General features: G+C 37.5%; 1 protein-coding gene across 3 annotated transcripts in view; it reads right to left on the minus strand.

The window, feature by feature from the left end:
• Positions 1-18,526, minus strand: part of MCPH1 (microcephalin 1) — a 124,985-nt gene extending 106,459 nt beyond the window's left edge. For all 3 annotated transcript variants that reach the window (XR_008436208.1, XM_053973052.1, XM_053973053.1), the window contains exons 1-8: positions 18,443-18,526; positions 17,380-17,471; positions 15,122-15,240; positions 9,394-9,478; positions 8,717-8,837; positions 8,279-8,419; positions 7,211-7,306; positions 4,021-5,025 (exon numbers count right to left, since the gene is read on the minus strand). Coding sequence is in view for 2 of the 3 variants with exons in the window: in XM_053973052.1 (XP_053829027.1) it covers positions 4,021-5,025; positions 7,211-7,306; positions 8,279-8,419; positions 8,717-8,837; positions 9,394-9,478; positions 15,122-15,240; positions 17,380-17,471; positions 18,443-18,461 (1,678 nt within the window). In the remaining variant the exon portion in view is untranslated. The remainder of the gene's footprint in view (positions 1-4,020; positions 5,026-7,210; positions 7,307-8,278; positions 8,420-8,716; positions 8,838-9,393; positions 9,479-15,121; positions 15,241-17,379; positions 17,472-18,442) is intronic.
• Between the last annotated feature and the right edge of the window lie 287 nt (positions 18,527-18,813).

Consider the following 18,813-nt stretch of genomic DNA (forward strand, 5'->3'; position numbering starts at 1 on the left):
AAGCTGAAAAAAACCAAAGGCACACAAGAAAACAAAGGAAGTTTTCACACGTGCAATTTTAAAGACATAAACAGTATTTTAGCAGCATTAAGACCCATAACACCTAGAGCCTCAGGTAAAACTCATTAATCTAAATTAAACACAATGATTTCTTCCACAAAATAACAGAATGACATTCCAGATTTTCCAGCTTAACACTGAACTACATTAATTACAGTATAATGGATCTTAGTTTAAGTCTTTTTGCCAATTAAGATAATATTTGCCTTCCACATTACCATAAATATATAAAATTCATTCAGATAAGCCTTAAGTTTATTTTTAAGACTGGAAGTAATGCTAGGTCTGAGTTCAAATTGCTAAATGATCTCTGCATGATAAAAGCTCAAGAGAATATACTCTTGCATTCCTTGTCCATTATTATTTATTGTTGTAGCTTGCAGATGAAAAGTCATGTGACCTGTAGATGAGTAAGATGAACATAAGTTGCAGTATTTATTTCAGCAGAACAACTGGGCAGCCTTGAAGGTGCCCTGCAAAGGAACCTGAAGCTTGCTACCACATAAGCATCAGGCCTCAAAAATTTGGTTTCAGATTAGCTTGCATATTCTACTTTAAAATGAAATGTTCCAAGTAGTCAAAGCTCATTAAATCTTCTTGTCATTAAAGATACTGGGTAAAAGTGCCACTGACATAAAATTACAACACAAAAAATGGGCAAGAAAAATGCTTGATATTTAAAATGGATATAACATTTTATATGGCTATTTGATTACTTGTGACCATATATATATGATGAATGAAGAGAATTCATTAGTTTTTGAAAATATACTGGATTTACCAGCTTTCAAATAATGTACAGTATATAGAAAAAAAAAAACAATTTCTTTACTAATAGGGACAAGAAACAACTTACATTTAATTAAAAAAGGAAATACTTAACCCATAATTAATAAAAATCAATTATTCCACCATAGAGAATCACAGGAGTAAGTGTAATACAAGATTTTCATTTTCTACCACAAAACTTGCATTATTAGGGAAATCACAACTTCTTTTATATTATTGATTCCTTCCATTTTTAAGTGATCTCATTCAAGCTGTCAAACTTGAGGTCCTACTTGACTACAAAAAAGATGCATGAATCTGAATATACAATACTTGGGAAAATGGCTATCACTCATATAACACAAATACTATTAAAATCACTACAAACACAAACTGAGACTTACAGACATTCCTAACAAAAAGGACAAAAAACTATAAACATTGGATAAGTTATGTTTGCTGAATCCTATTCCTCTTTTTTTTTTTTTGGGTCTCTAAAATCTATTATTTTAAACACATTGTCCAGCATGAAAATAAGAGTGTGACATGCTAGAACAGTGATCATAATTTACTTGCTGGAATTTAAAAGTTTTAATTAAATCTAAAATTAACTGTAATAACTAAGTTTCAACATAGTAAATAAGCCTGATAGAGTTCAAGAAGCATTTGGCATTTGGACAATGCTCTCAGGCACATGGTGTGATTCTTGGGGCTGCCCTATGCAGGGCCAGGAACTTGACTTTGGTGATCTTTGTGGGTCCCTTCCTTCCAGCTCAGAATACTCTGTGATTTTTCTCCTTCCCTATTTGTTTCCATGACTGTATAACGGAAACCAGACTCTTTGACATTAGGAACTATACAATTTAAGGATCATCTTCTAGTACATTGACACGTGGCAAAAAACCACATACAGTGGGTTCATATATTACATAGAATCATTGAATGGTTTGGGTTGGAAGGGACCTTAAAGATCATCTAGTTCCAACTCCACTGCAATAGACAGGTATACCTTCCACTAGACCAGATTACTCAGAGCTCCATCCAACCTCACCATGAACACTTCCAGGGATGAGGGGTCCACAACTCTGGGCTACCTGTTCCAGTGCCTCAGCACACTCAGAGTAAAGAATTTTTTCCTAATAGCTAACCTAAACCTACTCATTTTCATTTAAGATCGTTGCCCCTTGTCACATCACTACATGCCCCACAGAAAGTCCCTCTGCAGCTTTCTTGTAAGCCTCCTTTAGGTACTAGAACACTGCTCTTAGGTCTACCCAGAGCCTTCTTTTCTCCAGGCTGAACATGCCCAACTTTCTCAGCTTGTCTTAATAGAAGAGGTGCTCCAGTCCTTTGATCATCTTTGTCGCCTGTTCTGGGCTTGTTCCAACAGGTCAACTTCTTTCTTGTGCTTGGGGCTCCGAGTTAGAGGTCTCCAACCTGGATTTCTCCTACAGCAGGCAGTTTTTAATTCCCCCAGTCCCTGCTTTCACCTGCTGCAACATGGGTGGTGTGGCTGAAGCACTTGCTGGTGAAGCCTGGGGCAAAGAACCATGGTGAGTATGTCAGCCTTCTCCACATCCTGGGTAAATTGCTACACCATTCCTTAGAGGACCCATATTTTCCCTAGTCTCTCTTTTGTTGCTGACACACCTAAAGAAGCTTTTTTCTATTTACCCTTCATATGCTTGGCCTGATTTACTTTTGATACTGCTTTAACCTTCTTAATCAGATCTGTGGCTGTTCAATTTCTCTGTGTTCTTCCCAGGACACCTTTCCCTGATTCTGCTCTTTGAAAACTACCTGTTTGTGTTTAAGATTGTCCAGGAGCTCCATCTTCATCCATGCAGGCCTCCTGGCATTCTTCCATTATTTCTTCTTCATAGAGATGTGTTGTTGTTCAGTCTGCAGGAGACAATCCTTGAATATCATCCCTTGGGTACTTCTTCCCATGGTACTCTACCAAGCAAATCCCTGGTGAAGCCAAAGTCCAGGGTAGTAAGCTTGCTGTATTCCCTCCTTGCTGCCCCAAGATCTTGAACTGCAACATTTCATGGTCACTGCAGCCAAGGCTGTCCTTGAGCTTCACATTTCTCAGCAGCACCTCCTTCTTGGGGAGAACAAGATCCAACACAGAACCTCTACTTCATGGCTCATCTATCACTTGGAGCAGAAAGTTGTCTGTTATGTACATTTATACCTGTATAACATACACCTGCATCCACTGTTTTTAAACTGTGCAAGAAGAGTACCAATGGCACTTCACAGTTCAGCAGCTTATTATTCACATGTATAGGCACAGTCATAGTTCAACATTCCCACTGGATTTCGTAAGTCTGACAGCAAGTTTGTTGAGCCCTTTAAGTTGATAATTAGTTTTTATAATTAATTGATGCATTACTACAGAATTTTCTAGGGAAGATAAATTACTAAAATATACAATTATAGTTGCAAATATTCAACCCCATGTAAAGCTTGACAAAGTTCAAAATATCAAAATCTGAAAATTATTCTAATGCAGGTTAGGCGCATCTTCTAGAGAAGTTCCTGAGATTCTATATTTTAGTATACATTTACATAAAAACACTTTATGTTAAACCAACTTGAAAATGCTTAAATATAAAAAATACTCTTAAAATTATAATTAAAAATTAATATCAGCTCCACATAAAAAAGTAATGGTTGAAAAAGATGCTAACATTGAAAGTCTTGCAGGTCTTATTTCACTGCACAAGTTAGACATTGCTAACTCAAGTATTTTTTTCCACCAGAGATTTTATGATCCTAACTGCAATTTTGGTAAAAATTTTCACATGTGAAATAAAAATAGTTTGAACAAGGGAACCTATGATGAGACCATGGTTTCTTAAACAGATTTTGAATAGCAACAGAAAGTTAGGAAACTAAGAGAAACAAGGCTCAACATTACTTTTGGTGTGTATAATGAGCAGTTTCCTTGTCTCTTATTACTTTCTGTTTGTAAGGCATGGGAAAACAAATAGGTGTTCTTTTGGATTCTATGCATTCATTTATTTGACTCAGTAATTAAGTCAGTATCACAGTACTTTCTTCTTTTGGTCTGTTTCTGAAGTATTTTTCCTTTTGGAATGGCAGTTCATTTTGCAATTTAGTTGCATTAGTATATCTAATGCAGTATGATATCTTTTGATTTTCCAGCTCTATGTAGTAACTTACCAGAAGTATGAGCACAGACATTTACACTGTTGTAGGATTTTTCATGAGCATGCTGTGGCAGCCTGTTCACATCATCAGCATCTAGAGCTTCTCCAGTGTCATCTTTTTCACCACCTGATATATTTAATGGTATGCTTCCTGGATGTTTAGCTGGTTTGATTTTTTGCTTTACTGGAAAATCATTTACTGAAATAGACGTCCTCCTACTTATCTTAGTAGTGTTACATGGCTCACAGAAACTCACATCATGTAGGTCCATGCCTGTAAAAGAGTCTTTGCAACAAATTTCAGGAGGATTCTGTGATTCCTTTGGAACTTGTATCTGTACTTCATTTTCATTTGAATTACATGATGAAAAGAAGTCTTCATAAGAAGCCTCTTCAGTGCAGTAAGACTTGCTATGTGCAGTAACTGCTTGCAAGAACCCCTTAGAGCCTGATGCACCCAGTTCTGAGGTAGCCAGCTTCAAACTTGGTAATGTTTGTCGTTTTTTCCTCTTCTTGTCTTCAAGAACACAGTCATTTCTGTCGACAGGGAAGCTTTTATCCAGTGAATATGCATTTAAGTATTCACTATTCATAGGTGAATTAGAGAGACTATCAGTCAAAGCAGGAACAGTATTTAACTGGACTATTTTTTTGGAAGGAGTAATATGATCAAAGCTCTCAAGAAGAGAACTTTCATTTGCAATTGAAGTAGTCTTGCTCTTCTTGTTCTTCTGATTTTTCTTTGAAAACTTTAAATGTTTCTTTCCTAAAGACAATCTGTCTTCCAAAATGGGCTGTATAATCTGTTTCTTTGTTAAACTTCTGGTATGTCGTTTTGGTGTTAATGTCTTCTCCTCATTACCATGTGATGGAGAATTCACTGATGCGCTCATGGACACATGAATATCAGTCCAACCATCACAGGCATGTTCTGCTGCCGCTGTTCTCTGTCCCTTTAATGTCTCAGTTCTCCAAAGATAATCACAACTTGAGTTCAAGCAGTCTTCCATTTGTTCTTCTGCAAAACAAAACCAAGTGGCAATATAAATGTCTTGAACAAAACAGAAAGTATCAATTTCTTAGTGAAATATATATGGAATTCCTGAACTGAAAAAAAAAAAAAAAAAAGATTTCGCCACTTCTCTGGATATTATATGGCAAGTCAACAAAAACTGAACAGAAAATGGATTGGAAACAAAGCACCTTCTGTGCTGACAAGAACCTACAACAGCTCTAGCTATTTTATCACCTTACCTGGTCATAAGCACCCACAAGTCCCATTCTACTTTCTTGAAATAAACTCATTATTCCTCTTGCATTTGTAGAGAAACTTTATATGCTGATAAAGTTAGCTTTAGTAACAGTGGAAACGCAATAATAATTTTTGCTACCATAGCATTAGTACCACCTTGAAGATTTTGCAGTTAAGATGGAATTAAATACAACACCATACTATCATATCACATACATCAAAACCATGTGTTAAAAATAATTAGAATGTGGATAAAGAATTATTTCTCGTAGCTATTCTTATGAAATTAATTTGTGTTAAGTGTTACATAGAATCTATTCATAACTCTTCACAATAAATTGCTCTGAAACAAGCTAGTATTTCTGATAAATCAACACACATGTTTTAAAATCCTGTTGCTCTACAAGAAAATTGCAATAGAAGCTTTTGCTTAAGTAGTTGTTGAGTGTAACATCACAGCAATACTCCTTCTGTATGTTCTTGATGTTATTTGCTTACTAAATATAGATAATATTTTTAAACATATAGTGTAGCTAACTACATTAAGAAAAATAAAACATATAGAGAGAAATTTCACGTGATATTATCAGTTTCTCATACTGACAACTGATGAAGTCAGCTTCAATCCTCAAATTAATCTGGCTTCTTGACCTTTCTAAACTGTTGTTAACCAATCTCATATATCTCTTAGGCACAAACATAGGGGACACTGTCACAGAGCACTGGAGATGGAAGCTACACTTAAAGCTGTCATGGGAATTGGTGGTCTGCTCTTAATGTAAAATTACATTGTGCAGTTGCAAAGTTGAAGAACATATGCAAGGCAAAGCTCTCAAATTACAATGTTCTACCTCATCAGCACATATCTACCAAAGTAAAAGAGTTTGCTGGCACAGCTATGCTACTTCCAGTATTCAGCTATCACTTCTCACTAATACTGCATGAAGACATAACAAGCTGTCGCAGGCAGCAAGATACCCACTGTGTTCTTAGGTAAGCCAACATGACAAAATTCCTGCATGATGTCAATAAAATATAACACCTCAAAATAGCATGTGGTATAGCTTCCTTTTGATGGAGAACACAGAGCAGGCAAACTGCTCTAGTGACCCTCATTACAAATTCCAAAGACTCCCTTCTCCTCACTTTTCTACTGAGATCAAGGCCAGCATCTGACTTGAGCTTTTTGCTCCTGTAACTGACAGACGACAGGAGGTCTGAAGCACAAACCTATCGCATACATTATCAATATTATTAAGATGTTCACTGATGTAGTTCAACAGACTTCACAATCTCTTCTCTTATGCCCTAATACACCAAAACACAGGAACAAACCCCTAACTTTATGAGAATAATTTTAAAAGGTTCTTACCTTGCTAACAAATTATTTTAATCCATCTAAAACCATAGAACATTTAAAAAGCTGATTTATTTTAACATCTGTTATGTCATCAAACTTGACCACTTAATCTGAAAAACACATTAGGCTAACTTTCAAATTCATGTTTTTCAACTGAAAATTTGGAAGACATTTCTGTTCTTTGAGGTCTTACCCTCATTCAGATTTCTTTTAAGCTTCCCACATCACACTCTCTGGTGTGCACTCTGTGTTCTATATATGATCACTGTTAAGAGCAGAGAAGATTGATACCATGTAGGACAGAAAGTTATTAAAAGGGAGTGGTATGAGTAGAGAGGAGGAAGTGAGGCAAGCAGTACAGCAGTAAGGCAGAGCATTTACCCAGTGATATTCCTCATGCTCCATTTTTCTTGACTTCTTAGTACAACATTCTTTCTTTAGTAAGGAAAAACTAAGATAATTCAGCTTTAAATATCAAAGATAGAGAAAATAGATACAGTTGTCATTTCAGTATACTGTACTTTCCAAAGTAAGATATAAAGGCCATGTATTATTTTTAATTTCTGTAATATATTAAGTTGTGTTAGTTACCAGGTAGCAGCTCATCTTCTGAATTAGTTAAGATACAAGTAGAAAGTGGGCAGTCTCCTGATGAGTTACTTGGAAGTGCTTGAGTAATTTGTGAACCTAGGAATATAAAAAAGCTATTAGATATTTGTAAGCATTTTTTCTAGGTAACTCAGCAGCACATTTTTCTGAAACTAAAGAATAATGTAAAACTATTTAGAAATTATTACTGATATTTCTAAGGCCTGTTGAGGCATTTTACTAAAGAATCTGAGAAGTCTTTCAATTGGCAATCACATCTTGATATAGCAGAAATGCTTTTAATGTTTGAAGGTTTACCTTAAAATTTGGAGAGAAAATAAATACAAGCCTCACTAAAATAAACTGAGATTTAATTTTTCATCTATGTATTACTGTTTCTTTACTTTCACAACTGTTTGTGAAATTAGAAATTGACAGTCTAGCTGACATGCATATCCTAAAACTTCAAATACTACAGATGCTGCTGCACCAAAAGATGTTCCACATTCAACATTTTTTATAGTAATTGGCAAAACCTAATGACTTAGACCTTAATATTTTCTCAGTAAGGCAATGCAAACACTGAAAAAATCTGAAAACTACAATCTAGATTTAATTCATTAGAATATTCATTTTAAAATCAACTATATTTATTTAATTAGGTTATTCAAATTTATTTTTCTTAAGTCCTGTTTTTCAGTACCTGGACAGATATCTCATCAGTTCTGGGGTCCTTTTTAAACTGTTGATGTGGGAGCAATAACATTACAATCTTTGTCATGCACAGCATCCACATTAAAATTTAACAGGAAATAAGATTTAGAGTTTCACTATAAAGTTTAAGCAAGAGGTGAGAATATCAATTTACATGGCTAGAAAGTCTAGCTTAAACATTAGTCCTCTTGAGCAGCCTAGTGATCAAAAAATTATTTTGCAACCACTGTGTTCCAGACATCCAATCAAGATATGAAAAAAATTCTAAAGGTGAGAGCACAGGTGTACGAAAAAGTCAGCAATAAAACCAGCAGCCATTTGTGCGTGTTCACAAGTAAGTAAAATTCAACTTCTTACCAGTAGGAGAAAGATTCTCTCTTTTTTCCTTCATATCCTTTATTCTTCTTTCCATTTCATTGCATTGATCTTTTGTCTTAATAACAGGGCTGTATATAAGTGAACCATTGTCTTCAAATAATAAAACTGGTACATCTGTATCTGCACAAAGAAATTGTATTTATATATTAATATTTAAATGCTATAATAACCTGAGATTAAGTTTCATTCTTTTCTAAAAAAAAAAAAAAAGACTTGGCAAAAAAAAAGTTTTCTTAGATCAAGATCATTACAGATGCCTTAACACAACAGAATGGCAAAGAGCTCTGTAAAAATGCAATCAACTTCATATCTCATAGCAAGATGCAAAAAGCTCACAAAACCCCCAACCAACAAACACCAAAACCCCATCAAGTGCTTTAAAAAAAACTTTGGATCTTAGTAAAAAATAGTTCTTACCAGCATTAACTGCTGTCTTTTGTAGAGCTAACTCTTTGGCCATTTGGTTCAGTCTTCTCTGAAGCTTTCTATTATTTTTTGGAGTTTTTTCTACATAGTCTTTTGGCTGCATACATTTGTGCTACAAGACAGACAAAACTCTTAACTATATGTATAAAACTGCCAAAATAATGACACCTCCTATTTTGCCTACCATTTTGTCACAGTATTTATTATTGGTATTTATGCTGCTTATCACCTCTTTGAGAGTCACAGGTAACCACAGAAATTAGCATTTTGCAAAGTAAACTTTAATAATAAATAAGAAAGAACCTAACAGACGTTTTTTTGTTTGCAGCAAAGTTAAAGATTTAAAGGTAGTTTTTAAGAATACAAGTATTTGTTACAACTCTGTAAAACATATGCCACAGAGTAGTCATGTTTTTTTGATTAGTCATTGTTATACAATTTGAATTTAAATCTTAATATTTTTAATTACCAACACAAAAACTTGATTTGTAGTATACCTTCTTCAGATAGGGTGTCACATGATCACAGCAATAGTCTTTAAACTCTTACTCAGATGGACAGGTAGAGTTTACAGAATGTTCTGAAAATAGTTCAAATGCTTGAGGTCAAAAAGTCAAGTTCAAACTTTAAAGTTTTTTATTCTAGGCCCATTTAAAAAAAACACATACTTTTTTGATTGGTAGTAGAAATCCTTCATTAGTGTCTACTGCAGGAAACAGGGATTCATCAACATGGGCTCCAGTTTCTTGACACCTGTACAGTAAATTAGAGAAGGTTTGGTGGGTTATTATTCTCTTAGTTTTGTTTGAAGAAGAAGAACCTTTATTGCAAGAAGAGCTATCTGAGCCCTGCAATAATGAAACACCAACCCTTTCTAAGTGTGTAACTTTAAGGTAAGTACTATAATGTTACCCCTTTACCCTGCACTTGCCCCCACCAATGTATTAGACGCCAAATATGTGATCCAAATTTTTGTGCCAATGATGCCCTCCAAATTGCTGTTCTGGAAGGGCAAGATTCCCACTCATGTTATTTTCCACACCTTTCCAAGCTGCAGGACTGTGCTCGCAGCAGCCGCTCGTGTGGCTCTGGTGACACCTAGCGATGGAACCGCTACATGGTGTGAGCCTGTACAGTTACGGCCTCATCCATACTCGGCTTGGAATGGATGAGAAAGACAAACCACTGCAAGTATTTGTCAAATTCACTGAATTTAGAGTTCTCAGGAGCATCAAAGAGAGATTTACCAGCTGGACTTCAGTGGCTGTTATTAAATTCTGGATGATAATCAGCACAGATGTAGACTACATGAAAAGTTACGTTAGTTCAGAGATTTCATTGATTCAGAGAAGCTACATGGAAAAAAAATTACTATTAAAATGAATCTTTTATTTTGCAGACAAATCTAAATGTAAATTATATAAATAACTTATCTGTGGGATGAGTTATCCTGCTAAGAAAACACAGGTAGAGCCTCACAATTACGCATTTGATGTGGAAATATTAAGTGTGCCTAATTTGGGCATGGTAGCTATTCTATTTTATATGGGGTTTCGTTCCTGGGTTTTGATTTTTTTTTAGGCTGCTCACTGAAGTATTTGTGTTGAAGAAGCAGTAAAACACTTTTTCTCAGTGATCCCAAAGCTGTCACTCATTTTGCATTACACTTTAAATTTTTTTACATGACAGCAAGTCCATTACTTTTGTTTGCTGTTTTTATTTTAAAGTTAGACACAGCTATCATTCTTAGAAAGAAGAAAGAAAAAAAAAAACAAAAGCAAACAATCGTTTTAAAATTTAAAATAGCGTTACTCTGCAGTTATAAATTTTTCTGATTTTTAATTTTCATCTTAAAGAGTTGTCTTCTCAAATTACTTCCTAAACTGTAGAACTGCATACAGTTTAGGCTCAAATAGATGCTCATGTTATAGAGCAGAAGCTTCCAATAAAAGTTTGAGGCAAATCACTGGAAAGAGCACTAGAAATCAAGTAAGAATTCAATAAGGCAATGATCACTAAATACTGCACAAACCCTTCAAATGTTTCAGGATTTTATGGAGAAAACAAAGTATCACAGCACTTTCCAGCTCATAGGGCATATTCCTCTGAGAGGCTCAAGCACTGCTCAGGGGGAAGGCAACACTGGGGTACAAGTCTAACAGGATGGAAGTAGGGGTTCACCAGCTGTTAAGTGTGAGAGTATTTTCCACAAAGCAGGAGAATCAGGAAATGCTGGACTAATTGTTTATTACTTGCTTTCTTGTCTGGTATTTTCAGAGCTCCAACATCAAAAAGTAGCATCCAGATTAAATATCATATATAGCAGCACCCTGCAGTATCCTCCAATATCAAGATTCCCAAGAGCATGTAAGAACATAAAAACAAAGCCAAACATTCCCAGTTTACTGTGTTCCACAGATTTCTGGTTTTCAGATGGTTAGATGCAATACTATACTTGGGTTTTGACAAAATTAAATGTTTGATTGCTTCAGCAATTTTTTTTTTATCCTGTGTAAATTTTTGCTCACTATGATTTTGCAACAAGGAGTTCTACAGCCTAACCCTGTGTTATTAAAACCCATCATTTACTGTTTTCTCTGAATCTGTCTCGAGGTGTATTGATGTAATGCCAACTTTTTACTGGAAAGGAAAATATACATTCATTTCCCATTTAGCCTCTCTACACAAACCTTTGTGTTCACAGTAGTCTCCCATCTCCACTCCTTTTCCAGACTTAAGCATTCCTGTCTCTTCAACCACATTTTGTAAGAAAACTATTTTATAACTTCAGTTAAGCTCCTTGCCATCCTCTGGCAACATTACAAATATAACCATGATAAAACGCTGTCATCCCACTATATGAAGCTTTATGTCCAATTTAATTTGATTTTTGACTGCTGCTAAGGTAACAATGCTATGAAAATGTCTACTGCAATACCAAAATGCAATGATCATCTTTCTGATACGCTTAAGAGGACTGCTTTAAACAGCCTTCTTGATACCAGCAAGAATTTTATTCCCTTCAGTCTTAGCTTCTTAACAGAACAGTAGACTTCTTTTTAAATTTGAACATTGTCATAGAATTCCTTGGGTCTGGTCTTCCATTATGAACACTTATACTATAGACATACTTATGAAAAGGTTCTCTGACATAGTTTGAACAGCAATCCACAAACCAGGTAAGACCAAGCAATAACTAACATACTTGGTTTTGCACTGCACTCCTACAGGAGTCACCCACCCCCAGTCTACACCAGGAAGTTGATACGTACTTTTACCTTGCTGAGATAACATTTCACAGCTTTTCTGACCATTTTGAGAATGTTCCACTTGCTACTGAACGAAGCAGCTGGTTAATCAAGCCATCTTTTTTAGCAAAGCTAAAACTTCAGCTCATAGGAACTCGGCATGATTTGCTCACACAAATTATCAGGTTTAAACTAAGTTTCCATTCACATAGGACCATAATTTTATGCGTACATATTATTCAGTCCTTCCTATTTACATTGTTCCAGGGTTCAATAAACTATCTTCTATCTTCTGCCTCCCAGTGTCTGAGACATGGATGTACTAGACATGTGATGTAGTCAGGCACCCTGGTTATCTTATTACAAAAACCAAAAATTAGTATGTATACTAGCACAGACTCATTTTAATTTTGTACTGCCTGTGCATCATTTGAATAACCCCATGAACAGTAGGAATATTCATTACTCCTGACCTATATTTTGCCCAAGGATATGATATTTTCATGAATTCTTACAGTATACACCAATCTAAGCTGTATGTTCTTCTGTACCCTTTGGCATTTACTTTAACTAAAGGGCAGAAGAAAAAGATTACAGAGAAGTTTAATCATAATTCACAGCTTGGGTTCTCCTCTGCAATAAAATACATCTATTTTAGGTGACTCCTCAAGTTCCAACAAATTTCATCTTCTAAGTCATGTACCAAGACCTTGCTTTAGTCAGAAAATTATAACAGGAAAACTTAAAAGATACCAGGAAGATGCTAGCCTTCTCTTTCCTATCAAACAACCTAAGTTTTCTCTCTAGATGCTTTCTCTTGTCTTCTTCCTTTGTTGCTGTTATCCAGCAAAAGTTAAAGTTTCTTGAGGTTTTTACACCTGGATTTCAAAACTCCATGATGTCCCCTGCAGTATCACATGTCCAGTTGTTTCTATGCCTCACCTTTCCACAGTGTTCATCCACTCAATGCCTTCCAGCAGTGCACAGAAGACTCTTGTGGTGGAACTGCTATCACAGAAAGAGCATTTGTGTATGACATGTCCTAAACTCTCCCCTTCTTCCATTGGTTGTACTCACCTGGACTTTTATGAGATTCTTTTTACTACACCACATCCAAATCCTCAATAATTTATAGTTCACGTGATTGAGATTTCAAATTCTGTATTTATACATTTAGCTACCTGAAGAGCATATTTAATTTTACAACAGTATTGAAATCATCATCACTGTCACACATTCAAATAGCACCAGTTCCCTGAAATATATTTTCACATAAACAAAATTTTGCATCACCCTCATTTTTGGGAACTTAAGTATTTCTTCTTTGGTGTTAAAGCTGGTTGGGTTGTGTGGCTGTAATTTCTATATCTGACATACTTAAAAAAACCCAAAAAACAAAACAAAAAAAACCCCAAAAAACAAACAAACAAAAAATCAAACTAAAAAAAACCCCAGAAAAAAAAAACCCAAAAAACCAACAAAAACAACAACAAAAAAAACCCCAACCAAAACCAAAACAAACCTCACAAACCAAAAAAAAACACCCAAACCCAAAACCCCCCTGCATCTGTAGATATGCATGAATTTCTTTTTTGGCTAATGGACTTGCATCACAAGTTTCCAGGCTGTACTGGCCTACATTTAGGTGCCTATAGGGCATACATTTGCCCTCCCTCCTTGTGCCCTCCCTTTTTAAAAAAAACAAGCCCAAAATGTTTGCACTTAGACCACTACCTCTCCATGCATATGGCAACTGGTACAGGTAAGGCCCTCTTTACTCGATTTATATTCTAATTTCCATAATCACATTGATTTATTGACTGGAGTGTTTAACACATGCATATTCATAAACTGTGTTTTTACCCTTCATCTGAAATTGTAGTTAGGCTTCACACGCACTTTGTAAATTCAGAGAAGCAGCTATGGACTAGCAAATTCTAAAGGACTGGTTGCACAGATGAAATTTTTCTTCAATTTTTAAAACAATAAATTTAACTTTTTCCATATGGTAGAAGAGAATCTTCATGAAGTTTTGTTCTGAACTTGCCAAATATCTTAAAAACCAGAATACATGTGGATTTTTTCTTTCTTGCTAGGATTTATTCTGTTTACAGAATTTAAGTACAGAAACAGTACAATGCCCTTGATGAAATGTGCTTTTACATGTGAAAATGGAGGAACTGTATTCAACATAAGTATGGCCTTCACTGTCTATACATGTCATCTGAGAACACAGGAGTAGAACTGTTAACAAATATACTGTTGTATGTTGGGTTGGTTCAGTTAGAGATTTTAATAAATGTTAGTTAGGTTGGTTCTCTGTACCCCTATTTTCCCTCACAATAGTTTGCTCCAAGATGCTTACCACAGGACCTCTTACATGTCAATCTTGTAGCCACTCCCTGATTCTTCTTGAAAGTTCTGTATCAATCACCCCACCTTTGCAACCCTATTTGTCCCAGAACACTGTACCCTCCTCTGTCATGTTCCCATAGGTTGTTATGTTCCATGTAACTCCCCTGTTGTCTGACCCTATTGGGCGAGGGGGATTTCCACCCCTGTCCGCCCACCCCCTATTTAACCCAATGCTCTCTTTGTCCATTCGCCATTTTGTCTTGCACCGCACTGGGAACAGCTGCTTCAACCATCGCAGCGACCACGCAGGAAATTAACGTTCCCAGGCTCACAAGCAAAGTGTGCCTCTCTCGTCCCTTCGCTTCCTCTCAGCATAAAGCTACCAAAGCTGCTTACCCACGCCGGAGCGCTCAGCACTAGCAGGGAGGCAAACGCCATAGCCCTGGAGCGCCCGTTCACATGGCGGCTGCGGTCTCACCAAAAGCGGCGATAGCCGGGCATTCCAGCTGCTTGAGTCCGTTAGTGGATAAAAGCCGCAATATACTATGAAACTACTTCATCACATTCATTTTTTAAGAGTTTACATTTTACCTTTTTGTGTAAGTCACATGTTTTATAATAGGAATAATGTCATAGAAAAGTTATCATTTACTCCCAGATTCATTGCTATTTCAAGTACATTAATAAAATGGTTTCTGTATTTAAGTTTTCCAATTAAAAATATTAGAAAATTATTATTAATAAAATACTACCTCTGAAGTAGGCCACATTCATTATAACCACAAGTACTCACTTTTCCACCCAGAGTACAGAAACTATCTTTACACCCATCTTCTGTGCTTTCTTCCATGTAGTCAAACGTCCGTCTTTGAAGACTACATGGGTCACGTGCTTGTTCAAAGTTTTTGAAACCTGCAGAAATACAGAGAGCTCATATTTAAGTCTGATAATTGGAATACACTAATGAAGCCATCTAGCATAGCCCATTTTTAGTGTATACACCATTAATGTAAAGATTTATTCTAAACATTATGTCAAGGGCCCTTTTGATCTTTCCCAACTTCACAAGAAGCCTCAAGCAATCAAAACTCCAGTCTCATTAGGCAAGCTAATGCAGGCTAAAGGAATGGAATAGCCCTTTGTATTCAGTCTCCTCAAGGTTACTATTTTCAGCTCCCTACTCTAGGTGTATCATTAATTTTGCAACATTTTTATTTATATAGTGCAAAATAATTTCTTACTCAACAGCCAGGGCAGAAAGCAGATGCCAATATCCAAAGAAATAATAAAACATCTTTTAGGCAAAATAACTCAGGCTTAAAGAGTACAGATAACCTCACTTTTTAAACTAATTTTTATCAATAAAAATTGCTTTTAGTTTGAGGGAAAGGCTGAAGTTACTACAAACAAAAATTATATGAGGATGCTTTAAAAACAAGAAATACAGAAAATTAAAGTCAGCACAGGTGATCTATTTTTCAGTTATCAGCCTCCATTGGTAAGTGATGTTTTGAGTTCTAGATACTCCATTTTTCAGAAACAAAGCTTCCTTTGTGGAGACTAAGCACCCTACACAGAACTGCTTGATCAGTTGTGATTGTTGAAGTGGTTACATCAATAAAACTCATTTTTTACTGCAGCATCTCCCCAGCCGAATAGAAATAGTTCCATAACTTTCTGTTGTGTCCCCAGCTACATCATTATACTTTGCCTACAGCATGCTGGGTCTGGCTGTAGCCCATGTCCTAAGGATGCTTGATGTAGCTTTGCCTCCAAATTATGGAGGAGCACCACCTTACACCTTCCTCTCACCTTTCCCACTTCCTCCCCTTACCCTGTGCATCTTCTGCTGCTCAGCTGAACTTACTTTGAGATGTCAGAATCAACAATCTAGCAAAAAACTAATTTAGAATTTAATTTCCTGACACAGTGAACCAAGTCAGCTTAGGACCACGTGCTAAGCCAAAAACGGGGAAGTGTCTGGAACAGGGAAGGGGCATGACCATCCCTATTCAGTCATAAGGATATACTAAATAGGCTCATGTGCATCATCTGCCTGCACCATATTTGGCTATTTTGACCATTTTGAAGAATTATGAAGGCTTATGTTTCTGCCATATTTTCTGTGAGAAAAAAGTCTTACATCATCAGGATAGAATTACACAGGTCTGCTGGTACAGCATAGAAGTATTTCTTGTTCTTTTTATTCAACTTATTTATTGAGAGTTGTGTTTGCTTTAATGAACAACCAGTTACCCTAACTGTTCTGTCACACTCTCTCAGGTTACTTCATACAGAAGGAGAGGATTTGGGGAGAGCAGCAAGATTTCCTAAATTACAGTAAGAGACATCTACACATGCCCATTTTAAAGAGCACTGGGAGTCCACACAAGTATTTTTTAGAGCATGATGTGGGTTGTAAAAATCTCCATTAACCAGTGACAATGTGCAAGAAGGGAAGATGCCAGTTTGACTTTGGTCTCTGGTTAAAATGTTATAGCTGGCAGTTAAACATCTTTTGCACCTACAAGTCAGCAATATCTGGTACGGGAAAAAATCATTGAGACAAATACTGAAACTCTTAAGGTGTATTTTTACTAGCATTTTCTGGGACTGCAACAAATTTGTGGGAGATTGAATGGAAGACTAAAATGTCATGTTACTTGGGTTAGGAAACATACAAAAACAGAGCAGATGCTTACAAGCTGACAAAACAAAACAATATAAGGTACACACTTATAAACCACAGGTTTTCAAGACTTAGATTTGCTTTGCCCACAGTCTGTGGCAAGCCTAATACTTCCCACAAGGAGCATGCTATCACATTAATATGCAAAGAGGTCTGTAGATGTAGAAAGGCTTTAAATGCATTTCCCATCTGCCAGTAGCAAGAATATTACAGCACACTGGTCTATTCTCAGGTCTCTGATTTTCTCTCTTCTTGCCCTTTAAAAACTCATACTAAAAAAATATATGTGACAAGTAGAACAAGCAAGCTAATTTATAATTAAGAACTTTCCTATTCCATTTATTTCAACACAGTCTTCTTACTTTTGCTCCCATATCAAGAAGCTGCTGTTCAAAGGTTTTTGAGTAATTTTCTGTTCTGTTAGACGACCAAACTTCTACAAAGGCAGAAATACCTGGATCAGAAGACAGAAAACAAAATCTAATGAAGTATATGCCATAGTAAAACTGGTTAAACTGCCTTTCTAATAAAAGTTTCTTTTCTATATGTTGCATTCAGTTGCAAATACATCTTTTAGTAAACTGAGTGTCAGACTTTAGCAGCTGATTTTTTTTTAGTGTATCTAAGTCCCCTAAATTATAAATTGTAATAATTGTAAATATAAATAATTGTAATGGAAATAACTTAGAAGTCTGACTTAAAGGGATGCTTCTTCAAAACTTCACGCACTTGCAGTAGGATCAAAGGTGTATTTTACAGTAATTAGTCGATTTTAGCTAATCAAATATATTCCATCCAAAGGCAAGGCTTTTTGCAGTTTTCGCAGAGTTGATGGAAAGGAAAATGAGGAAGTGCTTGGCGCTTTTTTGAACTAGAAGAGCTCTGAGTAGAGATCGATTCTTGTAAACGTCAGCCTTAGATGTTCTCAGAGAAGGCGGTGATCACAGAGGAAGATGGCCATGAGAGGGCAACTTGGCGAGGCAGAAATTTTGAGATGCAAAAGAAAGCCACAGCTGACCGGAGTAGGAAGAACAGAGGGGTCGGCGGGCAGTGCCCCCCGGGAAGCACCCTACAGGGGCACACGAGCGGAGGGAAGCGGCCGCCCTTGCCCGCCCCGCTGGCCACGCAGCGGGGCCGGGCCTGCGCCCGGGCACAGCCCGCTTCCACCCGGGGCCGACCACCAGGCTGCACCGCCGGGATCGGGCGGGTTCGCGGCGAGTCAGAGCAGCCCGCGGGGGAGTCCTGACACGCCGCGACCGCGGGCCGGGCCTCCACAGCGGCCCGTCACTCACCCGCCCTGCCGGGAAGCGCCGGGACAAGGGCCGCAAGGAGACAGGGGGCGTGGGCAACGCGGAGCCCGCGCCAGCCCGGCGGCTCCTCTCGGCCTTGCCGGGAGAAGCCACCGCACGGCGGCCGAGCCGGTACCTTTCAGCGCGGGCTCCATTGGCGACACAGCTCGGGAGCTCGCAGCGCCCGCCACGGTTCAAACCCACCTCCGCGCATGGCCCGGCCCCGCCGCGCCTGCGCACCAGGGCGGGCGGCGGCCCCGCCGCGGCCGTGCCGCTGCGGGGCGCGGGGCGGCTGCGGCGTCCCGCGGCTCCGGTCGGAAATGGGGCGTGCTCGGCCCAGCTCCGGCCCTTTCCGGCGCCGGGGAAGGCTTGGCACAGCCGAATGCTGCTGGAAACCGTGTCACAGAATTAATTAGGTTGGAAAATACTTCTGAGATCATCGAGTCCAACCTATGACCCAACACCACTTTGTTAACTGAGTGCTACATCCAGTTTTTCCGTAAATAT

Source organism: Vidua macroura, chromosome 3, assembly GCF_024509145.1.
Source record: "Vidua macroura isolate BioBank_ID:100142 chromosome 3, ASM2450914v1, whole genome shotgun sequence".
Classification (NCBI taxonomy): domain Eukaryota; kingdom Metazoa; phylum Chordata; class Aves; order Passeriformes; family Viduidae; genus Vidua; species Vidua macroura.